Genomic DNA, 25,561 nt, shown 5'->3' with positions numbered 1-25,561 from the left:
GCCAATGCCTATATGTAGGCCTCTCATTCACACTCTTATACAAACATAATTAATATATATAAAATCCAAGATCACAATATCTGATACACTCACCAGATTGGAAGGGCTCCCAAGAAGAATTATTGTCTTCAGATGAAACAAGAAAAGAAAAAGAAGATGGAAAAAGTGATCAAGATATCAGAGCTACGACAGTAGAGGATAAAGAGAGAGAAAAGCAGGAAACGCTACACTATTAAGGAGTGCAGTGCTCCGTTTGACTGGAGGTAACCTTGAGCTAGAATGCATGTGTGTGCAGCTGAAGAACACTCACCATATCCACCTCCACTCTGTGTACAACGATGGGGGAAAAAAAAAAACAGAGTCAATTCAGAGAGCACATTTTACATGGATTGCTGATTCTTTAAGCTCCCAAACTGACACGTCTATTTAAAATGAAAGCAATAAACCACTCGAGGCCATGCAATACAGTGATTTTTACCATGGTTAAAAGGGTTTTAGGTCACTGCTTCACCACACACATAACACTTCTGAACTACTGTAAAATCATTGTAATGCCTACCCTGGGTTCAATGAGCTAACTGATTTTTAAAAACGGTGGCAACAGAAATATAACAAAATGCACTGATTTTATTTATTTATTATTATGTTTTTGCATTGTGACATTTTCCCCAATTAAAAAAAAAAATCACAATATTTAAATTACACTCACAAATTATTGTATTACAGTAGTGAGCCCACTGACAATTGAAAATGCAAAGAACAAGCATTATGGTATCAGGAATCAGGAAAGGAAAATGAATTTGTTGACATGAATTTGCAAGAATTCAAAAATCGTAGTTCTAAAACTGGCTTTATTATTTAAATTTTCTAAGAAATACGGGACGGATGTGTTTTTATGAGATTGAGCTACTGTTGCAGTGGCTCAGCTAAGCACACTGGTCTATTCTACAGTGGCTTCTATTCAGATTTTAGAGTAATTTTAGATAGTCTAAACATCTTCTAGAACGCTCAACTCACTCAGAGCAGCGTTGCCCAAAGTTCATTGGCGAGTGTGATGGCTTTCACCTACGTATTTAACTGCTCCTTGGTAACCAAGGCAACAAGTGATTCAAAAATCTGTTGCCAAGCAACAGCAGGCCAAACCAGTGCACTAGGCATAAGAGCTCCACATATGCATCTATTACACTGTCACTTCAGAGAGAAAGAACAAGCCATTCCACTTTTTGCCCATTAATGAAAAAAAAAAAATCTTTCCCCTCACAATGATAGATGACCATCAAGTGATGAATCTCAATATATTCTGCTAAAATACAAATTCACATTCAGATGTTGATTTACGCTCACCATGCTTTCGTAGCGGTCTCCAGGTCGCCCCCTTCGGTCACTGCTTACAGGAAGAGAGACATGCTTAATTTTATATGCTCGTAGTGGGAATGCTTCTGAAAGCTCTGAAATAACCCAACACCCAAAAAAAAACTACCAAGAGGCAAACCAGAAATAACACACAGAAATACGATAAAAGGAATAAATATTTACATTTAAACAGTTGACGTTTGAATGCAAATTTGAATTGAATTGACTACAAAACATTTATTATGCTGAGTATTTAACCATTATTAATTACATATCAATATTTGCTGATTAGGGCCACAAATGGGGCATTACACTATTGTGGTAGACAAATAAAGGTGTAATTATACCTATTCTTTCATTTTACTGTGAACGAGACTTTAAATTGAAAATGTATTTTTTCAGAAAAACGTACACACATGTATTGTCAATTTGGTTTTCTATTTGACCAATAAATGTAAAAGCTTTTAGGACACACATGAAGACATCTTGAGACCTGTTGCTTGTCAAATTCATTTGCTTTCTTCTTTCGCTTGGTTTGCAAATGTGCCAATAAATGTTTCTGTTTAGGTTAATTCATATTCATTTCACATTTTTGCAAAGTTTTGCATTTTGCTACTCATTTTTGTTTCTTAGTGAGACTAGGGTGTAGGTCAGATAAATCTACAGCTTTTCTGATTACTTACTTTGGTCTGTCATCCATATTGCTGTGATAGCTCTGGTGGGAAAACCGATCACCTCTGGAAACAAAAAGTCATGTAATCAGTACGCTGATATGATTCATAATTTACAAGATATGACAGAGTGGCCAGAGAACTCTTAAGAACTGCATTGGTTCCCTCATTTACATCATGTAATAATATGGCAATACATTAAAATTAGGGCTGTCAAATGATTAAAATTTTTAATCAGATTAATCAGAATTTTCAGTGGATTAATCAGGATTAATCACTATTTGCAACTACACCTGAATCCTAACCATTTTTTTTTTTCTGAAATGCATACCAAAAAATAAATAACAGGACGCAGATACATAATTTTCATATTATGTCAGGGCCAGCATCTGGCCTGTTTTAGGCTACTCCTTATTTTTTATATTTTAGACATCCATCAATTATGGTGAAGAAAAAAAATGCCGCGCTGGTGGAAACAACACAAGACTTTCGCTTTTACTTTCGAGAGCGGCTCGGATGGCGCAGCTGGAAGAGATCCACATTCAATCACACGCAGTAGGCTGAAACTTGCCACAAAGCACCGGCAAAAATAAATATTGAATGTGTCGGGGAAAGAGTAAGGACGTATCTGAATTATTTATTAATAAAGTGTATTCTGAGTCAATGTCGCAAAGATCCTGACTTGCATCTCCTTTTTGGACGCGCCTTGAGAGAGAAATTTATCTTTACGGATTACACAATAAACAAGTTTTTGTTTTCGATTTGTTTTATTTCGTTAAGTAATAATTTAAAGCTTTCTATAGATATGTTTATCATATCTGCATTTCGCTTTATTTTTGTTAACCCTTAAAGACCTAGAACATTTTTGGGGCACCTGAGGCACCTGTATATTTCTTTGTTTTTTCAGACCTATTCTAGCAGTCAGCATCAATTGTCATATATCATTATAAACATAAGAACTTGAACTTTATGTCTAGCTAATTTAAAATTACAAATTTCCTTTTGTTTTCTCTAAAAATTAGTGAATTTCCAGAATTTTAGGAATAAACGCTACCAACAATTGGGTGTTTTTTTACTGTGTACTCAAACAAAAACTCCTGAAGTTTAGATCTTTTTCTTTAAAAATTTGTATTTAGGTGTTTTACACTTCCAAATAAAATTTTGTCTATATATAACATTCCCCAAGCAAGTTATAGCCAATTATTACAATATTATTTAGGTGCTTTTCAGTGAAAAACAGGCCCATTTCGTTTATTGACAATATAGATCTGTCCAAAAACGTTTCAGGAGTAAAGTCATTGCAGAAACAGTGTTAAATAATAGCAAAACACAGTAAAAAATAATTTACTATTTAATAAATATATTCTTAATCCAAAAGATGAACAATAAACACAAATAGTGTAGAAAGTAGCACAAGAAAAAATGCACAAACTGTCTTGTGCAACAAAAAAATAAATAAACAATCCAAATTATTCACAAACTACACACAAAATGAGAGAGAAATATACAGAGTGCAACCGAAAAAATAGTACAAATAATCTTTAAAAACTATATAATAATTAGTTACATAATATAACAACCAAATAGATGGATCTGCTGGCTGTAGTCTGCGTCGGAATCTATTTTACCGGGACATCGCCTAGTGACCGAAAACCCACATTCCAGTGCTTTATCCGATATCTACTGTTGTTTCATCCTTGTTTTTGGTTTGTTTTATGTCAAAGGGCTCTGTCGTGAGTATTTCTGTACATTTTCAAAGAATGCTGTCATGCAAATGTGTTATTTTGCGTTTGTTTTCATGCACGCAAGACGCACTTTGCTTTCACTTTGCGTCTGTTCAGATCTGCAAAGAAACATACTAATCGGTGGTTCAAAAGACCAAAACCTATGTTTATTGGTTGAATAGATGACAGTTTGAACCAATCGGGGCACAGGGGTGGGACTAAGCATCAACAATCGTTCCTGTTTGGCTCAGAGGACCAAAACGTGTTGATTTCATCTGACGAATCAGTGCTGAGGAAATGTGATGATGTAATCACGCTTACTACGGAGCCTCTGAATATCCAAATGAGACAAATGCACTGAAAAGAGCAGACTCTGTACTTTACGAGACTTTTTAAAGCATTCAAATTGGATTAGCGGTTCAAAAGTTATTAAACATTTAAGACCAATAGTTATTTTTAGCCGCCGGCGGCTGTCTCGGTCTTTGAGGGTTAAGCACTCCTGTTCAAGAACGAGACGACAGAAAGCGCATCATTTTTGTTTTCTTCATTTTATAAAAACACTGCAACGTTTTTTGATGTATTACTCTTTCCTTTGTGAGCAAAAATGACGGATAATTTTAAATTACTTCCACTGAAAAAAATGCAAGTGATTGCGCTGGTGCCTCGATGACCTGCAAAGCGGCTTTATCTTCCACTCTCCGCACAAACTATGCGCCTAATCGCGCACATTTGTCTTTAACGTTTAAACTATTGAACTGTTTTATATCTATAGATTTTATTTTAGGCAAGTCGTGATGATTTGAGAAGGCAAACTGATCAAACAGACTATGATCAGTTTTCCGCTGGGCGTTGTTCGTTAAAAAAAAAAAAAACAAAAAAAAAAAAAAAACTTATATTCAACGAACAAAAAATGCTCCAAACTTTTTTCCAAAATAAACTACCTAAAAAGCGAAACTAAATATATACACTTTGCCATTGCATACAAAATTGAACTAAGGGGGATTTTTTTTCCGTCATTTGCTTTGATAATACTGTGTCAGTCACCGCTCTTTCGAGAATGAACCCAGCATAACTATGCAGATGTAATTCCCAAAACATAAGAACGTTTCATACAAATTCTGAATGGATTATGGCATGGAAAGTGCAAAGCTCGCTCCATTTATTATCAATAAAAGCGTCACAAATCTTAGTTCATAGAGATCTCACAAAGTTCTGTTATAATCAATAAAGCTTTCTAAACTACACAATGAATCTTTTATTTACATCGCGTCTGCACTTAGTCATGAGATGATTCACGAGCGCGCAAAACGGCAATAAAAACCGATCTGGCGCTTTCAGCGGTGAGTGAATTCTGACAAACTGTTTCTAATTGTTCGAAATCAACACTTCTCAACGCTGCAAAAACACGCTGGATTGTTTGCCAGATCTTCAATTGCTTTGCTTTCGTTTGAGGGTATATATCACCGTCTACCCCACTAGAACCGGGCCTAAGCTTGGCTAACCACTCCAGCTGCAGAGGGGCTGTCTCCCATGCTTGTACTTGTTAACTGTACCATCATCATTCTTTTTATATTTGAATCCGTCCATAGGCTCACCTTACTCTATCTCGCCTCTAGCTCCCCAACCTGACAAATAATTCGTCACACTGCGCATGCGTGAAATGCGTTAAAAAAATTGACGTAATTAACAACAACAAAATAATTAACGACGTTAGCGTGTCATTTTTGACAGTCCTAATTAAAATTAATAAATTAATAATAAATAACAATGGCAATAAATTAAAACAAACAGCTGAGACAAAAAAGATAATAAAAGTTACCTGACTTCAATGCTTATTAACAAAATAAAAATAAAAATACTTGTGCTGTCAATCGATAAAAAATACAAATCACTAATTGGAAATAATTTTTCTACAATTTTTCGTGATTAATTACGAATAATCCCACCTAACATTAAAGTTTTTAATTATACTTTTTATATTGCAGTCAATTTTAAAATTAAATGTAGAAACAATATAAAGAAAGCATTTATGACTGAAGGCAAATATTACTGATACACTATATTGCCAAAAGTATTGGGACACCCCCTTCTAATGTACAGGTTTAACTACTTTAGTAATTACCATGAGTACAAATCTTAATGTTTAAGCAAATAATGATATTCTATGGAATTCGTCTAATTTTATAGCAACAGTTTGGACACAACCCTTTTCTATTCTAACATGACAATGCCTCTGTGGCAAGGTTCATAGAGAAATGATTGATTCAGTCAGTGTGGAAAAACTTGACTGGTCTGCATAAAGCCAAGTGCTAATCCCAGCTGAACACCTCTGGTGTGACTTTAAATGCAGACCTTGAGCCAAAAACTCATCACCAAACACCAATGACTTGTGTATATGGGTACAGTCATTTTAGATATTTCCAAAAATGGAGCAACAGAGATGGAAAAGCAATTTTTAAATACATGATTTATGCTTCCATATTTGTTGCCACAATTTTGGAAGTGCCTTTTTCTGTTCTAAAGAAGGTGGTGCCCCAATACTTTTGTCCATAGTGTATGTACAAGTCATTGGTGTTCAGTGATGAGTTTTTGGCTCAAGGTCTGCATTTAAAGTCACACCAGAGGTGTTCAGCTGGGATTAGGACTTGGCTTTATGCAGACCAGTCAAGTTCTTCCACACTGACAGAAGCAATCATTTCTCTATGAACCTTGCTATATACACAGAGGCATTGTCATGTTAGAACATAATTGGTCCTGTCGAAACTGTTGCTATAAAATTAGAAGCACACATATTTCCTAGAATATCATTACATGCTTAAACATTAAGATTTGTGCTCATGGAAATGACTAAAGTAGTCAAATATTTTCATTAGAAGGGGGGTGTCCTAATACTTTTGGCAATATAGTGTACCAACTGATTTTTTCTACTATAGCCATTTAACATTACAGTATAATTGAGAGCTATAAAGTTAACATTTATTAGACCTTAAAAATAACTTCCAATTTAAGTCAACTTAAAACAATCTTCACATAAACCCATTATAATAAATGTCATAGAGCTATAGTGCCCTTCAGCAAGAAAATATAGCACATTTAATAAAATTATCAAGCACTAAATTTTTAAATTAAATAAAGATAAAGCTTAAAACTACAGAAGTTATTGATTTCCTTTTTAAATTTTGTTCTTTGATTAACAAAATTTAGCTTCTTTAAGAGCTGCAGCTGCTAAACTTGATGCGGATCTGACACTGCTTTAAATGTGACTCATAACTAATAAATACTTACATGCACAGTTTTAAAGCAGCTTTAATCGTGACTTCATGACTTAACTGACGCAAAAACTACAACACTGCATACTCCTCATTTCCTTTGGGTTTGAATATGATACAGTGGTTTAATAAAGCCTAATACAGCGCGTTTGAGTTTGGTGGCCAGCATGGCCTGCGTTAAATATTTTTAACGTGTTAAATTGAAAAATAAAATTGCCTGCGATAACGTGCTAATTTGACACCACTAAAAAAATTAATTTGAAAAAAATATTGTATTACTAACTTAATGTTTTATTATTATTAACAATCTTACTGAAAAAAATTACTGTAGGTTGAGGAAATCACTGCAATCAGCTACATTCTCTTACCCTCCTCTAGGTGGTGGTGGTGGAGGCAGAGGCAGATTTCGGGCCCTACTGCCCCCACGTCCTCCTCTCCCTGGTGGGGGTGGAGGTGGTCCACGACGAGGGCTCATATCATCATAATCCCGCCTGGATGGAGGCATGGGACGACCTCCACGGCCAGGAGGCATGCGATCAAATCCTCCTCGACCTCGCATTGGAAACCCACCCATAGGCCGTCGCCCTCTTTCTTCATACATCATAGTGAAGCCGCCATAGTCATAGGTCTCATCATAGAAGTTTGGATCATAGGGCTGGGCTCGACCTTTAATGGGAGCCTACAGATAATGCAGGACATGCATAAGCTTAATTTACAAACCAAGAAGAAACATTGGATGTTGCTACAATGTCTAATGAGTAGAAACTGTACATCAGTATGTTATCATCTCACCTCTGAAATCAGCTCTAGAATGACTTTGATGCACTCAACCACACGCTCAGGTTTTCCCCCGACTAGGACTACGCGGTCAGTGGAGTGAGGGCAACATTCCTGGAAGAGCTTGATCGTAGTCTGGGTATTCTTAAAAATGAATAAACCATTTCTCATCGTCAGGGAAATACTTTTTTTGGTGAAGCTGATTTAAATGTTAGGCTAACTAGTTAACTATCATTTTACAATATGTGGTATTTTTAGTACTGTGCTTACCTCCCGCAGTTCCTTGATCTTGGCACCTTTGACTCCAATAATGCCTCCGGCCAGACTCTGATGAATCAGCAGACGCAGCTCACAGTCAAAGTCAGTCCCACTGTAGTGCTGATACTGCCAAACATACAGAGGAAAGGAACATTTAAGGACACACGCAAACCAATAGACATTTTGTCACATCCACATTTTCAAGAAAATGCATAAAAATACCGAACAAAGCTTTAAGTAATTAATCTAATAAGCTTGAAATAACATGTACAGAAAATATTTACAATATTTGGAATAAAACATTACATCAAAAAAACCTTAAGTTGTTAAAGACTGAAAATCTTCAAATCATGCATTTGAAACAATTTATCAACTTTCAGAATATACTAGCATACAGATTTCCTCAGAAATACCAAATATGTAATAGAAATTGAGATTTATACAGCATGTAGGGCTGGGCGATATGGCAAAAAAAATTATCACGATAATTTTTTTCATATCAGTCGATATCGATAATTAGCACGATAAATGTCAAATCTTTATATCTATCAATTTTAAAGGCAGATTTTTACTCCTGAATGAAAGAAAAACCAGACAGTTAATTATTATTTATGGTCTATTGTCAGAACATGACAAATACTTTCGAAACAATGATCAATTGAGGTAGAATACAGATTAGAATATTACTAGTAAAATCAACATCAATAGAATACAATATTATTAATATTAATAGAATATATAAAACGTTTTTATAAAAAAAAAATAAGAACTGTAATATGATACAACACTTAACATGGCTCTGACTGTAAAAGCAGAGTTAAAGTGATTAAGTATATTTATAATTCAACAAAAATAAGAATAGACAAATCTTTTCAGTATGCCAATCCCTTGGTGCAGCTGATTTAACACATTTTGTAAAATGCTTTGGCTGTCTGACAATATAAATAATAAAAAATATATGGCTCAGGGCTCTACGCTTACTTTTCTTGCTAGGAGCACTTGTGCTCCTAACTTAAAAAAAAATTAGGAGCACAGTCAAAATTTTAGGAGCCAATTCTAAACAATCAAAACTCTGATAAAAACTTAGCCTTCCTATTACGAGGTGATATTTGATTCTTCAAAGTGATTTACAGGGGAATTTTGTTTTTTACCTTTGTTTTTACCTTTTTATAAGTGACATGAGTGCAATCAAAATCATAAATTCATGTTGAGATTAATGTTTTAAATAAAAATTTTTGAATACAGAAATATTAAAAATTTAAATAACTTAACAGATCTGCCAGCAGGTGGCGGCAAGACACTGATTTAATAACTGAATCATATCATTCTTTTGATTTTTTCGAACGGATGGTTCATTCGAGAATAAAGCGAGTGACTATCGTTATGAATGGGAAATTGAATAATTTTACTAGATTCGTTTAAAAACGCACGTTTCATTCATAAACGAAACATCGCTGTGTTTGAAAGGAGATGCGCGCAGTTGTGACTTGTTTCAGATTACTTTCGACGACGAAATAGAGCAAAATCAGGCATAGTGTTATAGTCAGACAATGTAAGTCACTTAATAATAACTTCTTGTTTATTTTAGTTGTGTTAGATCAATATCTCATTTACAAACTCCCTTAAAAATTATTAAAAGCCGTCACTCATCACAAAGCTCTATTATAAACAACGACGCTCTCTTTACTGCACAATCAGTCTCTTATTTACACTCTCTCTACACTTTATTTATGAAAGGATTCGTGAGATATGTCTGTGATACATTACTTAGCATTGCAAAAACACGTAGAAACCTTTGAAGCTCTGCTGAGTGCAAACACAAACATGCTGATCGGGTCAGTCTCACATGGTGCTCCTAAATATTTTTTTTACAGTCGCACATACTAATTTTTAGTCGTAAATGCGAGTGAAATGGTCGCACTGTAGAGCCCTGTTGGCTGTAAATGAAATACTGCGTGCGGCATCCGGAAGTGCAGGCAGCAAAATGCCTGCGCAGCGTTACGCACAGTGCGTAAACATTATCGAGCGCTTATCGAACTGTCATTATCGTTTTATCGAGAAAAAAAAAAAAAAAAAACTATATCGTGATGATTGTCGTTATCGAATTATCGCCCAGCCCTAACAGCATGCATTCCATTGATGTATGATTTGTTAGGATTAGAACATATTTGGCTGAGATACAACTATTTGAAAATATCTAGAATCTGAGGGTTCCAAAAAATCTAAATACTGAGAAAATCACATTTAAAGTTGTTTAAACAAATTTCTTAGCAATGCATATTGCTAATCAAAAATGAAATTGATATATCTACGGTAGGAAACTTACAAAATATTTTCATGTAACATGATCTTTACCTAATATCCTAATGATTTTTGGCATAAAAGAAAAATCGATAATTTTGACCCATGCAATGCATTTTTGGCTACAAATATACCTGTGCTACTTAAGACAAGGTCTTAGGTCAAGGGTCTGAATGATATGTATGCAAAACAATATTGCAGATTTAATGGTGTCTTTAAGGCCTTCAGTACTGGGTTTGTATGCTCACCTCCTCCAAGGTAGGGATGATCTTCAGCAGAATCTCACCAATGGTCTCTATATCTGCACTCACACTCAGGATACTGTAGCAGCACATCAAGCCAAATGAAAGACAAAAGCAAAACAAACGGATACAGAACTTTAGATCCTGAGCCCTGCTGCATAGCACAAAGCAATGAAGAAGGGGGAAATAAAGACTTGGAACCAAAAGAAAGTAAATTAAAAACTGCTGAACACATGTTTTAAGTCTTCCAACACTGGACTGAGATACGGGCAATTGACATGCACTCAGTTCTCACACATTCAATTAATACAGGCCTTGAAGAGATGGGCGACAGTGGGAGGGCTGAGACTGAACAGGCACTGTACGGCTACACGAGCCAAGAGAGAAAATGAGAGAGAGCAAGACAGGCCTGCTTACCACTATCCCACCACCAGAACATTTGGGGGAGAAAGAAAGAAAAGGAAAAAAAAAAATCAAAAGTCTCTTGCAAATCAATTTATGGTGCCATCAGCACGTCACATTCTCTCAACGACGAGAGAAACCAAACCAAAAACTAACAGAAAAAGCAAAAGAACGAGGCGAAGGGGAGGGAAAGGGAAGAATGACAGATTTTTTTTGCAGATAAAGAGCCTGAACGTATGTGGGCTAAGAGAGAAAGAAAAAAAAAACAAGGGGAAGGAAATGCAGCACCAGAGAAAAATCAAAGACAACAGTGATGAGTGACAGAGAGGGCCGCGCCACAGCGCAAGCTCAGAATCATGGACAGTGATGTTGGGAACAGTGGGGGGGAGGGCTCAGGGGTTGAAGGGGCAACAAGGACAGAGCGAAAAGAGATGGGCTTCTCCACAATTCATTGTCAGTATCATCAACAAATGAAAATAATCATCCAAACTAGGACTGGGCAGTATGATGCATAGGATGTGATAACTGGTAGACACTTTGCTGTTTTGTGTTTTATATATTTACTTGTTTTAATGTGAAAAAGACCACATTAAAACAAGCAAAATAACCAAAATGAATTTTATACCGAAACATATGCTTAAATTAAACTGGGTAACTGAACTCTTTTGCTGTTCAGGGTGTTCTCAATAGATAGATTAAACCAAAATTTTACATATCGCTATTATTTCTGGTCATGCTAAACACTGGCCACCTGTTGTAGCTTGAGCACATTGCGTATATTCATGCAGTATATTTTAGGTTGCTGAAATGTAGGTGCATCACTTTGAAATCCAGTTGTTTAGTTGTTTGTGGTTATTGAGGAATGATGCAAATTCTCGCATTAATATTGAATTTAGTTGATATATGGGCACAGGTGCACGTATAAATGCATATAACTGGTTTTAAAATATTGTTTGGAGTCTTTCATTTTACAAGGGTTAAACCTGGTTTTGCTTTTAGACTTTATGAATAATTTGACATTTTGGTTTCATAAAAAGTGAATTTGTAACTCATTTAAGAATGAAAAGTACTACAGCATGGTTCTATTTTTTTTTTTAATTCGCACCAAAATAACATTTTGGTCATACCACCCACCCCTAATCCACACACTTCATTCAGCAGAGACTAATATGAGTGAGGTCTCTCCCCATCTGAGAAGTGACTGATTATATACAATTCTGTGCGACAAAGAAAGTTTGTAAATTATATTCAAAGACTTAATGGGGGTGTTGGGGAAGGAGAGAAGACATATATAAATATATACAAAAAAACTTAAGAAAAAAAAAAAGTCAATGGAACAATACACGTTTCTTAAAAGGGGAGGGGGACTATATGTGTGAAAATGTTAAAATGAAACAGAAGGCAGGTTATCAAAGACATGTGTTCTCTTTCTAATCAGGCAGTGAGGCAATAACTGGTGGGACATACCGCTCTGGGCCACTGCTGTCTGGGACTGATACACTGGCATTGTACTGCATTGGTCGTGGAGGTTGGCATTGGGCAAGGGCATTCAATCACATGATGTCAAGTAAGGTGCCCGTTTAAGGAGGGGCACGTTTATGGGCGGGGCCAACCGGGGTGTCAGGTGGGCGGGCGGGCGTTCAGGGGCGGAGGTTGGGCCAACATCAAGGTGGGCAACGCAGGAGGGGCAAGTCGATCCAGTACATGGGCAACGGAGGAAGGTGGCCAAAAACAAAAAAAGTAAAGGAGAGGGAAGAGGGGGAGAAGGAATACATTTTTAATTGAATACAAGGCTATACTCATTAATCTACTGTCCAATTTTCTTTTTTTCTTTTTTGAAGAGACTTTGCAATGAATGCACAAGAAACAGGGCTGGACAGATCTGAAGACAGTTTTTAATGTAGAACCACTGAGCAACAGTGGTTCACACAGGACTATGGGTCAGCTCAAGAGTCAAGACATCTGTAATTGGGTTTTCAAAATGGGGGAGAGTGAAAGAGAATGCCTTCAACAACAAAGTCGAGAAGTACTTCCCCTTTAATACAAAATGTCAAAGACTCACAAAATAGCCTCATTGCAGAGAGCTTGTCTGTCCAAATGAGCCAACCTATAGCTACAAAATGGAAGATCTGCCCTCAAGATCAAATGCATAAAAATCTTTGCAGGATTTTAATGGGATTGCAATGGACGGATTGGTGTCATGACTTTTGATTTGTGGGATTTCAAATCCGACTGATTCGTGTTTTTGGCTGACAAAGCTGCAATGCTCATGAAAACAACTGTTTGATTTGAAAACGCTGTCAGAAGTCTTGTTAAAACTTGACCTTAGAACTTTGCTTAAAGGTTGATAATAAGTATGGAGCATGGTCTCAATACTCACATCTGTGCGCAAGGCTTTAATGTTCTTTCCTCCCTTTCCAATCACAGCCCCTGCGTTCTGAAAACATAAAACGACACTGTTTAAAATGTCATCGATACCAAAGAAATAGAGAAGAAAAGTGCATTGTATTTGCTTTATTTACTTTGCTTTGGAGAAGCACCCTGAGCTCTACCATTTCATCTGTGTTGCGGGAGCGTTTGAATGCCTGTTCTTCATCCATGTCCTCAGCAGGGCGCTTGCCTGAGGGAACACAAATCTGGCACATGAGCCTCAAAAACAATTAAGACATTCCTGTTTATCAAACTGCTCGTTCTGAGAAAATGCCATTATGGAATTCAAAACATAACCAAGCACTAGAGACTGTAGTTCTCACGAAATTTGAGAAAAGTTTAACAAATAACCATCTTTCTACTATAAAAACATCATGCTAAAATCCACATTTATAAATATACAGTGGAGAATAAGGCAACCAAGAAAGAAAATGCTTCTAGCTTGCATTTTTCTAATTTAACACAATCACTCATAACAACAAAATACATTATTGGGGGGAATATATTTTGAGCTGAAAGCTAAAGCTTTTGGGCCAACACAATGCAACATTTGGGTTCTGAAAGTAAAAATCATATTCAATTGCAGTTCAATTCAAAATTCAAAGCAGTTCAACTGTGAATGTACACAATATTTCTATATTTATGTAATTTCAATATTACATACATATAGATATTGTGTAGATATTTAAATATGGCCAACTTTAGCTTGACTGTTGATGTAATGGTAACAATTTGAGTCTAGGGATGCACTGAAATTGTTCAGCAAACAAAATTATTTGGCCGAACGAATAAGCGAAAAGGCCCAATAAATTATACCGAACAATGACAATGCGCGCACTAATGCAGCAAACATGTCAGCAGTGTAGAAACATTTAAAACTGTCCGAAAAAGATGCATAAAAATCATTACAAGCACTGACAAGAAGAGACTGTTTAGAATCACATCGTATGTTTTCGATGAGAATAGAGAGGGTGGCTGTTGCTGAATACTGTATGACTGAAATCACAAAATTGCCTTAAACGATTAGTAAATAAACTACAGCATGTTATTTTGTCTATTACACGTACAAATTGTATGTATTCTGACAGCTCTGCATGAGCTCGTTAGCCAAGGTTCAAAGTCCAAAGCACGAGGAAAATCTGCGCTGAAACAGCGTAATGAGAATCATTCATAAATCTGCTGCTGTCAGCAAAAAGTAGTACTGAGTCTTCTTGTGGGTTTCTGCCAAAATAAACAAATATCAACATTCATAAATGTTAGCATTGTAATTTTACTGTTGTTCTGTACAAATGTATCTGTACATTAAAAAACACGTGTCTGATTCAAGAAGAGGGTCTTAAAAAATGGCCAAAGAATATTATTTTACTAACTTATTAATTTTAAGTTAAATTGTGCTTTGTTGGTAGGTAGGTAATGTTCATTGTTATTTAAAAAAGCAATACAAAACTACAGAAAGCAAATTTTTGCTCTTTAATTTATGCAATGGTGAAAAAAATTGGCAAATTACATGGGTGGAAAAAACACGAAAAACCATGTTCGGTAATCGGCCCAGTTTTTAATTTTGTTTAGCTTCGGCCAGGAATTTTCACTTCGGTGCATCCCTATACAAGTCTATTTGTAACATTAAGATTGTAGAATAGAAGTACTGTTCCTTGTTAGAATGTTAAATCCTTTTTGAAAATGTAGTTGCTTTTGTTAACAATAATGAACTATGAACTGTAATGATGATCGATATTTAATTAATATTAATATTTTTATTCATTTACAAAATATGGTTTAGTAGGCTACTTTTTATTTAAATAGTACAGCACTATTTATTTTCCATTCAGTATTTATTCTAAAAACTATTGGCCGATTAATCAGTATCGCCTAGTGTGGTCCTAGTGTGGTCAGTATCGGTAAAATCCAATATCGGTCGACCTCTAGACAGGGGAAACACACCAAAAACAAGACCACAGATAAAGTGGACAGACATGGTTGAACTCCACGTTACCGTTTGTGTCAGTGTTACTGAAAGTGGTCTCTTCTTCCTGCTGCTCAATTTCTGTCTCCATTGTCTTCAGCCAGCGGTGAAACTGGAATAGGCTGTCCTTGACGGATAACTCTAAGAGACAAAATGTTTTAAGCATTAAAACAATGCACAAACTACACTATTTACACTACACTTTTTACTACACTATTTGAGGTCAACATGAAATCAAAGTTATGCCAAAGTTATACACTTTTCTTGGTCTTAATGTAGACAATTTATCAGTGCATGCTATTCATAAATAGAGAAGAAATAAATAAATTCAGAAATATTCATCAAAATGTAATAGCTTGTTCTATATCAGAATTGACTTTCAAGGCCTCATTTCTCATCACCTCCAAACACCTGTCAGTGATTTTCAACTGGTTTTAATTCAGCTGGCAACCTAACACAACATCAAAATTGTACAAAACGTAAACACAAGATGTTAAAATCAAGAACTGACACGTATTGCATTTACAAAGAACTACTAAAATATGCAAAATTATTAACGTAATGTAAATGCTATAATGAATACTGGAGAGTGTGATTGGACTAACAGCCCTTTGACATCACAACAACACAAAATAAAGGAAGTGTTTCCTGCTCCACTGTAAGAGATAAGTCTGTTTATTCTGCCATCCAAACTATACAGGATAAGATTCATCTATTATTTGTTTACAGCATCATAATTCCAAGAACAGAACAGCAGCCCATCATCTAAAACTGACACAGAGACAACTTTTCACCATCATTCCCAGATAAACAAAATCAGGTCCTACATTTTTACATCATATTAAAGAACCAAACAAGTCTGTGCATGTACCATGGGACAATGATAGCAGTAGAGGACCATACTATGATACTGAATATGACCTTTTATAGGCACAATGGTATTTAAATGAAAATGTTTTTTTTTTTTAAATGGTAATATAGCATGGCACATTTTGTTAGCATGATTGATTTTGTTTAATAAGATGCAAATATGTTACTTTAAAAGCAAATTGAAAATACAAACAAAATCAGCATATACAAGAAAGAACACAATATATATAAAAGAAAAAAAACACATTCTAAATATGTATTTCAACAATTACATTCAAATGCAAATTGCATTTATTTTACCCGCAAAAACACACCTGTCAGTAATCACTAACCCAACGTTATCTAACATTTCCTCTGGTTATATATTATAAGGACTAGTTTAGGGCTGTGTCAAGGCCCAGTGTTTCAAAATGGTGCGCAAGTAGCATTTAGCCTGTTAGCCTTACAGTTACAGTTACCACAACAGTACAAGCCTTCATTAACTGACAACACAGCTGCATCTTCTGAACTTCACAAAAGAAACACATATCAACCTTGCGGACTAAACCAAAGACATCTGTCTGAAAAATTTATATAAACGACATCTTTCTACGCTTGCGATCTATGGGCACAAAATGGCTCGTTTTCTAGCTTCACTCTTATTGCGAGCAAAATGACAGCACGGGGTTTGGTTAGTCCATTTAGTGTACTTATTTATAAACAGTTTGCGTCTGCGTGCAAGACTTTGCTTTGGTTAGCAGGGAAATGATTATCGGGTGACTGTTGCGTATGATCAGGAAACTCCATTTTGAGAATTGCTTACCTTAGCAAGCTAGCTGGCTAATTTACAGCACGGCGACGCATATAATGGTCTAATTAACGGTCGACACTTCTCTTATTTATTACTTCTGGAAATAACTATACAATTCTATAAGGAGGTGCCTTTGTAATAATACGATTCAAAATGTTTAACAAACCTGCAGGCAGCCCTTCCGTCACACCAACATTACCCCGAAATTTCTGCGCCTTCTACCTTGATTTCATTGTAGGTTTCCGTGCATTTTTTTAGCTTCGTGATTGGCTATACCGGAATTCAAACGCACAGCTCTATTGGTTGAAATGACTGTCACTATAAAATCTAAGAATCTAATTGGGTAATGGCGCTGTCAGCTAAGTAATGTTGTCCCGCCCCTTAGCGTCCGCTTACATTATAGGCTATCGTCATAGCAACTGAGAAGCGCTCTATCTTGCATTGGCATCATATACCATAAATACAAAGAGAGACTTTATTTTATCACCGTTTGTAGTGACAGATTTACAGTCGATAATTATGCAACCTCTCGTGCATTTCCCATCGAACTAGTTTGGTTAGCGCTCTGTTGTGAAAAAAAAAATGCAAAACTCAGTCTGACTAATAGAAATGCAGGACTAATCCTAATACAGCGGTCCCTGTTTAAAAATACTTGTTTATTAATGGGAATATGTGACCCTGAATTAGTCATAAGCGTCATTTTTTAAAATGAAATAAGCTTTCCATTGGTGTATGTTTATTTTTATTTGGCCGAGATATAATTTGAAAACCTGGAATCAAAATAAAAAACAAAACAAAAAAATTAGAAAATCGTTGTCCAAAAAGTTATCCAAATTAAGTTCTTAGTAATGCATAAAAGTAAACAAAAAATAAGTTTTGCAAAATATCTTAATGATTTTCGGCATATAAGAAAAATCGATTATTTTGACCCATACAATGTATATTTGTCTATTGCTATAAATATAGGCTACGCGTGCAACTTAAGACTGGTTTTGTAGTCCAGGGTCACATCTGAGTTTATACATCATCTGAAAGATGAATAAGCTTTCCATTAATGTATGATTTGTTAGGATAGGACAATATTTGGCCGAGATACAACTATTTGAAAACCTGGAATCTGAGGGTGCAAAAAAATCTGAGAAAATCGCCTATAAATTTGTCCAAATGAAGTTCTTAGCAATGCATATTACTAATCAAAAATTAAGTTTTGATATATTTACAGTAGGCAATGCACAAAATATCTTCACGGAACATGATCTTTACGTAATACCCTAATATTTTTGGCATAAAAGAGTAGTCGAAAATTTTGACACCTAAAATGCTACAATATAGCCTACCAGTGACTGGTTTTCTGGTCAATCTTTTGTGTGTTTGCTGCTCACATTTCCCGTGATAAAAATGTGTTGCCTTTGTCGCCCTCTCCTGGAAAAAATATAACACATCATCACATTTCATCTTTGGCGTGCGCTGTAGTGATTTCCTAAACCAAGGCCCTTCAGTGTACTCATGCAGAAATAAAATCAAAATGTTTATATAACGCTTGGAATCTATCGCAGATGGGCTCTAACTTCTCTCACAAGATGAACACGGACGTAGAAATGCAAGCATTGCTGTCAAATGCTGAGATTCAAAGGCGCATTTTCCGAATCCATCACAGCGCTCGCCTCGCACCCGTCAAACAGGCTGATAATTCGGTAAACACCCTAAAGTAATAGATTACTAATATGATTCCGTCTCCTTTTACATAGACTACACTGCGATTGGAATGCGAGACTGACATAACCAGTAAAAAAACATCCAGGCATTTTTGTTTAGTAATTATTTTTCTAGATGCAGCCCATCTTGTGCGTCAAACAGCACGTCACACTCCAGTAATGGCTATTCATGAAGTTGTGGTATTGTTGAAAAGAGCACGATAGAAAAGCAACACAGCCAGCTCAGATTGAATTGTTAAACAGATGATGAAAAAGAAAAGAAAAAACATCAAGTCTTTTTCTAAACGACTCGACGTAAAAACAATCTTTGACAGTCTATGTCGAGCATCTCCATCCCTGTCAACATAAATCTCCCTAAGACTGACAACACAGGTGATCAATTATAGAGCATCTTTAACGTCCCCCTCCACATGTAATTACAGCGATGGCTGAGGGAGATGCGGTCGGTAATCAATAGGCGCTTGCAGGTACGCGCTGCTGCCTCTTCACACGCGCGCGCACACGCACACTGTCTCGCTTGTTTTCTTCCCCAGCGCTGGATGTGAGACGTCAGCGTCACCACCGCAGCCCGTAGACACACACAGCCTGCGGCCACACGTTTTACCACCGCGTCTGGAAGCAGCAAGCCCGGATAGCGCAACATATCGGCACGCCAACATTTCCCCGCTGCGTTATCACCTTTCTACGGAGACCAGATAAGGCCACTCCATGACAGTCTCGCGTCGCGCACAACGTCTTTGCGCATCCCACAGCAGCGGCGTCTCATCTCGGAATTGCTGAAAATACTACAAGACATTACACAACGCCGAACGCACCGCGCTAGACCTGCTATGACCGCAGGGGTTCGTGGAATGGCTCGCTTAGGCTTGTGTGGGGTTTTATTCGGGCTGCTGAGGCTCAGCTCGGCTTGTCCTGTGTCGTGCTTTTGCAATGCCTCGAGGATCTCGTGTATCGATCAAGAACCAGGCATCGAGGATTTCCCTGTCTTGGTGCCCGAGTCTGACATGGAGAACATCACGGATATGTAAGTGGGGTGTTTTAGTGGAGACATAAACCGGGAGACCTGGATGCGTGAAAAAACATGCGCGTGTGTTTGTGAGCGTGTGCGCGTGAGGAGCGTGTGGGTAGATTCCTCAATTCGTAGAGGGCCAAAATAAGTTTAGTGCGCTGCTATTCCGTGGCATCTACAACCTGCCCGTTCCAGCCACCGTTATGAGCATCTGTGGATAATTCGGGGCGTGCGATTGCATATGAGCTCTTGACATCAAACAAGACCATAGCATGACATGCAACAGACATTATGTGTCGTGTGTGTGAGAGAGAGAGACAGAGGATGAGAGCGGTTGTAAGGGGTGGGGGCCACGGTAAATAAGCAATAAGTTGGCATGATAGCACATCTAAAGGGTCTTTTTTGTAAAGATGCTCACTGAGAGAAAAATTTTGTGCGGCTGCTGACTCACCTCAGCTGACTTTCTGTACCAGAACGGGAAAAAACATTGGCACTATCGTCTTACACTAAAATGTATAAATTGACCACATAACGCAATTAGATGCATATCGGTGAAGATACAGCGTCCGCTTCATAGAGATTTATCAGAGATGATCTGATCTGCTCGAGTGCCTGCATTAGGCAGCACTGACAGACGAGCCGACTTGAGAGACCGTCAAATTGCTTGGTCTCGGGAAAAAATGCTTGCCGTGATGGATACACTAATAAACTGCTGATATTTGCCAATGAAATGAAGTTTTACGCGTACATTATTTCATGAATTGTTGTGTATAGGTTAGTTGGGGAGTAGTCTAACGTGTCCGCAGAGCAATAGGCATAGGCGCCTACGCAAATATGTCACTCCGTTTCCACGACAACGGCTCACCGGACCCACTCTAGGCATGTGCGCGCTGTAGTGAAATCATGGCTTTTTCACGCGCACCTTTATTAACTTGTTCATATGGTGACGGTTTGATAAATGAATGTCGAATTACGGTGCGTCCGTTTTAGCCTTCGCTGAAAATGTCTGTTTGATATCGAGTGATATTTAGTTTTTGGTCCAATCATTGTTTTCGCATGCAAGTGCTGACTGAAAGCAGTTGGCTTGATTTTAGTCGTTTTATTTGTTGTAGGCTACGTTTACATATAATGTTACTGAACCTCTAAATAGAAAGTAGCTACTATGGTATTCTTTAAAGTAGCCTACTTTGGATGTAAATGCATATGAATTTCAATAAAATGCTGTACGTTTTTCTAAGGGCAAGTTTTGTTTTGGACAAGATAATATTATCTCGGTAACACTACAATAAGGTTCATTAGTTAACAGTTAACTACATTAGTTAACATGAACAAAGAATAAACAATACTTCTATGGCATTCATTAATCTTATAGTTAATGTTAATTTCAGCATTTACCGATGCATTATTAAAACTAGCTGTCTTTGTTTTAGCTTAAGTTAATGCACTGTAAACTAACATGAACAATAAACGACTGTATTTTTTATTAATTTTTAACTAACATTAACAAAGGTTAAGACGGTGTAATAAATGCATTGTTCATTGTTTGTTCATATTAGTTAATACATTAACCAGTGTTAACAAATGACACCTTATTGTAAAGGGTTACCAATATCTCAAGTAGGTACAATATTGTTCAATCAATTTAATTAGTTCCTTTTATTTAGAAGAATGCATGGAATTGATGAAAATGGCAATAAAAGTTTAACATTGTGACTTTCTATTCATTGAACCTTCTATTAAAAATTCTAAAAAATACGTATCTTTATTACCACAACAATATTATGCAGCAGAACTGTTTTCAACACTGCTATAAGAAATATTTTTGAGCACCAATTTAGCCTATTGGATTGATTGTGTGACTGAAAAGTTAGCTTTTCCCTAACATGCCCTAATGGTAAATTATGTTATTTTAAATTGTAATAATGTTTTACAACATTAATGTTTTAATATATAGTATATAGTAGATTTGTGACCCTGGACCTCAAAACCAGTCATAAGTGTCAATAAATTGAGATTTAAATATAATCTGAAAGCTGAATAAATAAGCTTTCCATTGATGTAGGGTAGGACAATATTTGAAAATTTGGAATCTGAGGGTGCACAAAATCAAAATATTGAAAAAATTATTGTCTTTAAAGTTGTCCGTATGAAGCTCTTAGCAATGCATATTACTAATCAAAAATTAAGTTTTGATATATTTTCAGTTGGACATTTACAAAATATCTTCATGGAACATGGTCTTTATATAATATCATAATGATTTTTTGCATAAAAGAAAAATCAATAATTTTGACCCAAACAATATATTTTGGCTAAATATACCCTTGCTACTTAAGACTGGTAATGTGGTCCAGGGTCACATTTGATCAAATAAATGCAGCAGTGATGAGCATGAGACTTCTTGCAAAACTGATTCCAAACTTTGGATGGTAGTGTATCACAGTATTATAGTGTTGCCAAGTTAATGTGCCTAATCCATTCCTTTCAATTCCACAGATATATCTCAAATCAAAAAAGGCTATTTACAATCAATGAGGACCATATGAAGTTCTACTCAAATCTCAGGAATTTGTAAGTATCTGATATTTTAAGGTCATGCCAAATGTTACTATAGAACAGCAGAACCTGATTTGAGCATACACTGTCTCACACAGAACAGTGACCAATACTCACCTGACATATGTATCTACGATGGCCTTCTTCAACAATTCCAAACTTCAATATCTGTAAGTCATTTTTGTTTTTTGATAAATTTTAGGCAAATGTGTGATGTTTTCAAACAAATGTTCTGTACTGTTGTACTGTTATTCTTTATTTTAATTTGACTAAGTCTTGTTCTGTTCTCAAAAGGAATTTCAGAGACAATAACTTATCAACACTCTCTTGGAGGGCACTTCGTAATTCAAACTTGTCGACTTTGTAAGATCTTTTTTTCAATATAAATATACAAAACTGTATTTACAAGCTCTTATTATGCAGCAGTTTTCTGTTCCTAAAGTCTGTTTGGGTTTGCTTTAGGTTGCTCTCTGGGAACCCTTTGCAATGCGAATGTAAGAACATCTGGATCAAACTCTGGTTGGATGACAGTGAGAGAGAGGGGCTGCAGTGTCTACAGGACGGAAGAAAAGCAAAAACCCTCTCTAGACTCACTCTTCCTTCATGTGGTAATGGAACCCAAACTTATATGATATTTAAGACAGATCAAGTCACACAGTTTGCAGTAAGAAGTATTAAAAGTATTGTTCTCACAAACGTTAAAATTCCGTCATTATTTCAGAGTATCCACGAGTTGAGGTCATCCCTGCTGTTGTCAGTCAAATGGCAGGAAGTGATGCTACAGTGATGTGTAGTGTGGCAGGAGCCCCGACCCCTGAGCTCTCCTGGAGTTTAAACTCCAGTGAGCACCCTCCTCTCTCAACCAGCCATGAGGTAACACCCTATTTGCCTTATAAGTATAAAGCTTGTTCAGAATAGCATACTAATAAAGTGCTCCTACTCTTTATGCACTATGCATATTGTATTCAGTATGCAAGTTGTCAATAGGTTTAGAATATGTGGTTGATCTGCTACATTTGCTGAAATGCACTGTATTAAAAAAAATATGCTGAATATTGTATCCCACATCAACACAATGAAATTTACGTAGCATTCCATGCAATATTCATTTTCAAAAAGCACAAATGAAGCAAAACTATGACACTTCAAACTTCAAAAAGTTCATAAAGTGATAAGGACTAAAAGTAATCCATATGATTCAAGTGGCTTAATTTTCTGAAGAGACACAATCACTTTATAAAATGAACAGATCTAATTTAGACATTTATTCATTCATAAGCATTGAACAACACACCTATGTTGCGTTCTCATGAGACCACATGAGACCTGTTCCCGCATTTCATGTTTGTTGTTCTCTATGTATGTCTGGTATAAATACCTAAATTTAAAAGTTTGTCATATAAAGCAATCGTGTCTCTTTAGAAGATTATTAACAGCTCAGAATAATAAAATTGGATTAAACTGTTCAATTTATGATGTTTTTATAAACTTTTTGAAACATGAAAGTTTTGGTTAAATGCACTTTCATATGAGGAACAGAAATCTCTCAGGATTCATTAAAAATGTATTTGTGTTTCAAAGAAAGAAAGTGTTTAGATGGACATGACAGTGAGGGATTTATGACAATTTTTATTTTTGTCCAAACTAACCCTTTAATTTTTCTATTTGAACTATTTTGATTCATTTGAAAAATACTGTTTATTTTTAAAAATATAAAACCTGTAAAAAAAAGAAAAAAGAAAATGTAATGAGATAACGCTAGTATTCCAAGTCTCTTGAGCTTTAGCGTCACTTCTAAAATAAAAATGTCCTAATAATTTACTCAACCCCATGTCATCCATGATGTTCATGTCTTTCTTTGTTCAGTTGCAAAGAAATTAAGATTTTTGAGGAATACATAACAGTATTTTTCTCTATATAGTGGACTTCAATGGTGCTGTTACTCCTAGACCCTAGACCTGGGACGTAACAGTGCTCAACAGATTGAAGGTTAAAAATGCAGTTTCAGCGCAGCTTATTTAAAAAAAAAATACAATTTACATACTTTTTAACCTCAAATGCTTGTCTTGTCAAGCTCTGCAATGCGCATGTGTACTCTGTGCAGTTTGAGCATGTGAACTCAACACAGTTAGGGTAGGTAAAAAACTCCTTATTTTCTGCCCAAAACTTCAAAATCGTCAGACATCGCTACAGAAGTACGGACCCAGTGTTTATAAAGTGATTTTGAAGTTGGAGGAGAAAATGAGATTGGAGTTTTTCGACATACCCTAACTGTCTTGAACTGGAGTGCACAGAGTACGCATGCGCATGCGCATCGCAGAGCTAGACGAGATGAACATTTGTGGTTAAAAGTGTATAAATATTTTTTTTCAAAGAAAATGACCAATCATTTCGTTAGCTAAGACCCTTGTTCCTCAGCTGGGATCATTTAGAGCCTTTTGAAGATGCAGTAAAACTGCATTGTTAACCTTCAATCTGTTGAGCACCATTGAAGCCTTTTATATGGAGAAAAACCCTGGAATGTTTTCCTTAAAAAACGAAAAATTTTTGTGACTAAAGAAAGACATGAATATCTTGGATGAACACAGTGTTTAACAGATTATGATAGTCCTATTTACACTAGTAGGCCTATACATATCTGCCAACCTCACATCAGTTTTAACCTCTCTACTTCTTATGCCAGTTTTACACATTAAGGACACTTAAACACTTAATCTCTGTAGCATCCTATAATGGGCTTTCAAATATGATTGATCACAGCGCTGAAACCACAGATGCTTGACTTTTGCCCGTGAAAGCATTGCGTTTCCATTAATATTTAAAATGCTCACTATACTACTTACATTAAAGGAGCCTTCACTGACAGGGAAAACAACAGCTTGTATGACAGATTAAACACACTGAGGTGTAGAATAAGAATAAGGATTATTTAGCTTCAGTAAATGGTGCTTTGTTCACCTAGGATGTTTGGTGGTACTGCATAGTAATAGAAGACTAAGGCGAGCATCACTAACTCCATTAAACTTAACTTAAGTATGGCAAGTAACTCAATTTGCAGTTTGTGCTACAGATTTTTGCAATCAATATATTTTAGGCTTTTCCTGGCAGGCAGTGAAATTAGTGGGGAAAAAAATCCCATAGATTTACTTTAAAGAATGGACCCAAATCATGTCTAGAAAAAGTGAAAGAATGTTATTTATTTAAACTTTTATATAAATAAGTCAAGCCCAA

The 25,561-nt window shown here is 36.1% G+C and overlaps 2 protein-coding genes across 4 annotated transcripts in view; one reads left to right on the top strand and one right to left on the bottom strand.

Annotated features, from left to right (window-relative positions):
* The window catches only part of hnrpkl (heterogeneous nuclear ribonucleoprotein K, like), a 23,813-nt gene extending 6,501 nt beyond the window's left edge, over positions 1-17,312 (bottom strand). The window contains exons 1-13 of one of the 3 annotated variants that reach the window (XM_073840277.1): positions 17,217-17,312; positions 15,421-15,531; positions 13,520-13,617; positions 13,378-13,434; positions 12,465-12,508; positions 10,602-10,674; positions 8,065-8,178; positions 7,810-7,938; positions 7,386-7,696; positions 2,037-2,090; positions 1,345-1,384; positions 311-326; positions 55-126 (exon numbers count right to left, since the gene is read on the bottom strand). In XM_073840277.1, the coding sequence (XP_073696378.1) occupies positions 55-126; positions 311-326; positions 1,345-1,384; positions 2,037-2,090; positions 7,386-7,696; positions 7,810-7,938; positions 8,065-8,178; positions 10,602-10,674; positions 12,465-12,508; positions 13,378-13,434; positions 13,520-13,617; positions 15,421-15,481 (1,069 nt within the window). In that variant the 5' untranslated portion in view covers positions 15,482-15,531; positions 17,217-17,312. Of the gene's footprint in view, positions 1-6; positions 327-1,344; positions 1,388-2,036; positions 2,091-7,385; positions 7,697-7,809; positions 7,939-8,064; positions 8,179-10,601; positions 10,675-12,464; positions 12,509-13,377; positions 13,435-13,519; positions 13,618-15,420; positions 15,532-17,216 lie in introns of those variants that run through there. The other 2 variants (XM_073840276.1, XM_073840275.1) reach the window with 2 other exon arrangements.
* A 1,904-nt stretch (positions 17,313-19,216) lies between these two features.
* Positions 19,217-25,561, top strand: part of ntrk2b (neurotrophic tyrosine kinase, receptor, type 2b) — a 37,422-nt gene continuing 31,077 nt past the window's right edge. Inside the window, exons 1-6 of the mRNA XM_073840660.1 lie at positions 19,217-19,789; positions 22,271-22,345; positions 22,429-22,500; positions 22,625-22,693; positions 22,793-22,938; positions 23,052-23,203. Of these exons, the coding sequence (XP_073696761.1) occupies positions 19,596-19,789; positions 22,271-22,345; positions 22,429-22,500; positions 22,625-22,693; positions 22,793-22,938; positions 23,052-23,203 (708 nt within the window). The 5' untranslated portion in view covers positions 19,217-19,595. The remainder of the gene's footprint in view (positions 19,790-22,270; positions 22,346-22,428; positions 22,501-22,624; positions 22,694-22,792; positions 22,939-23,051; positions 23,204-25,561) is intronic.

This window comes from Garra rufa, chromosome 5 (assembly GCF_049309525.1).
Source record: "Garra rufa chromosome 5, GarRuf1.0, whole genome shotgun sequence".
In the NCBI taxonomy this organism is placed as follows: Eukaryota; Metazoa; Chordata; class Actinopteri; order Cypriniformes; family Cyprinidae; genus Garra; species Garra rufa.
Note: the sequence above shows the minus strand (reverse complement) of the source record. Positions and strands in the feature narration are given on the sequence as shown.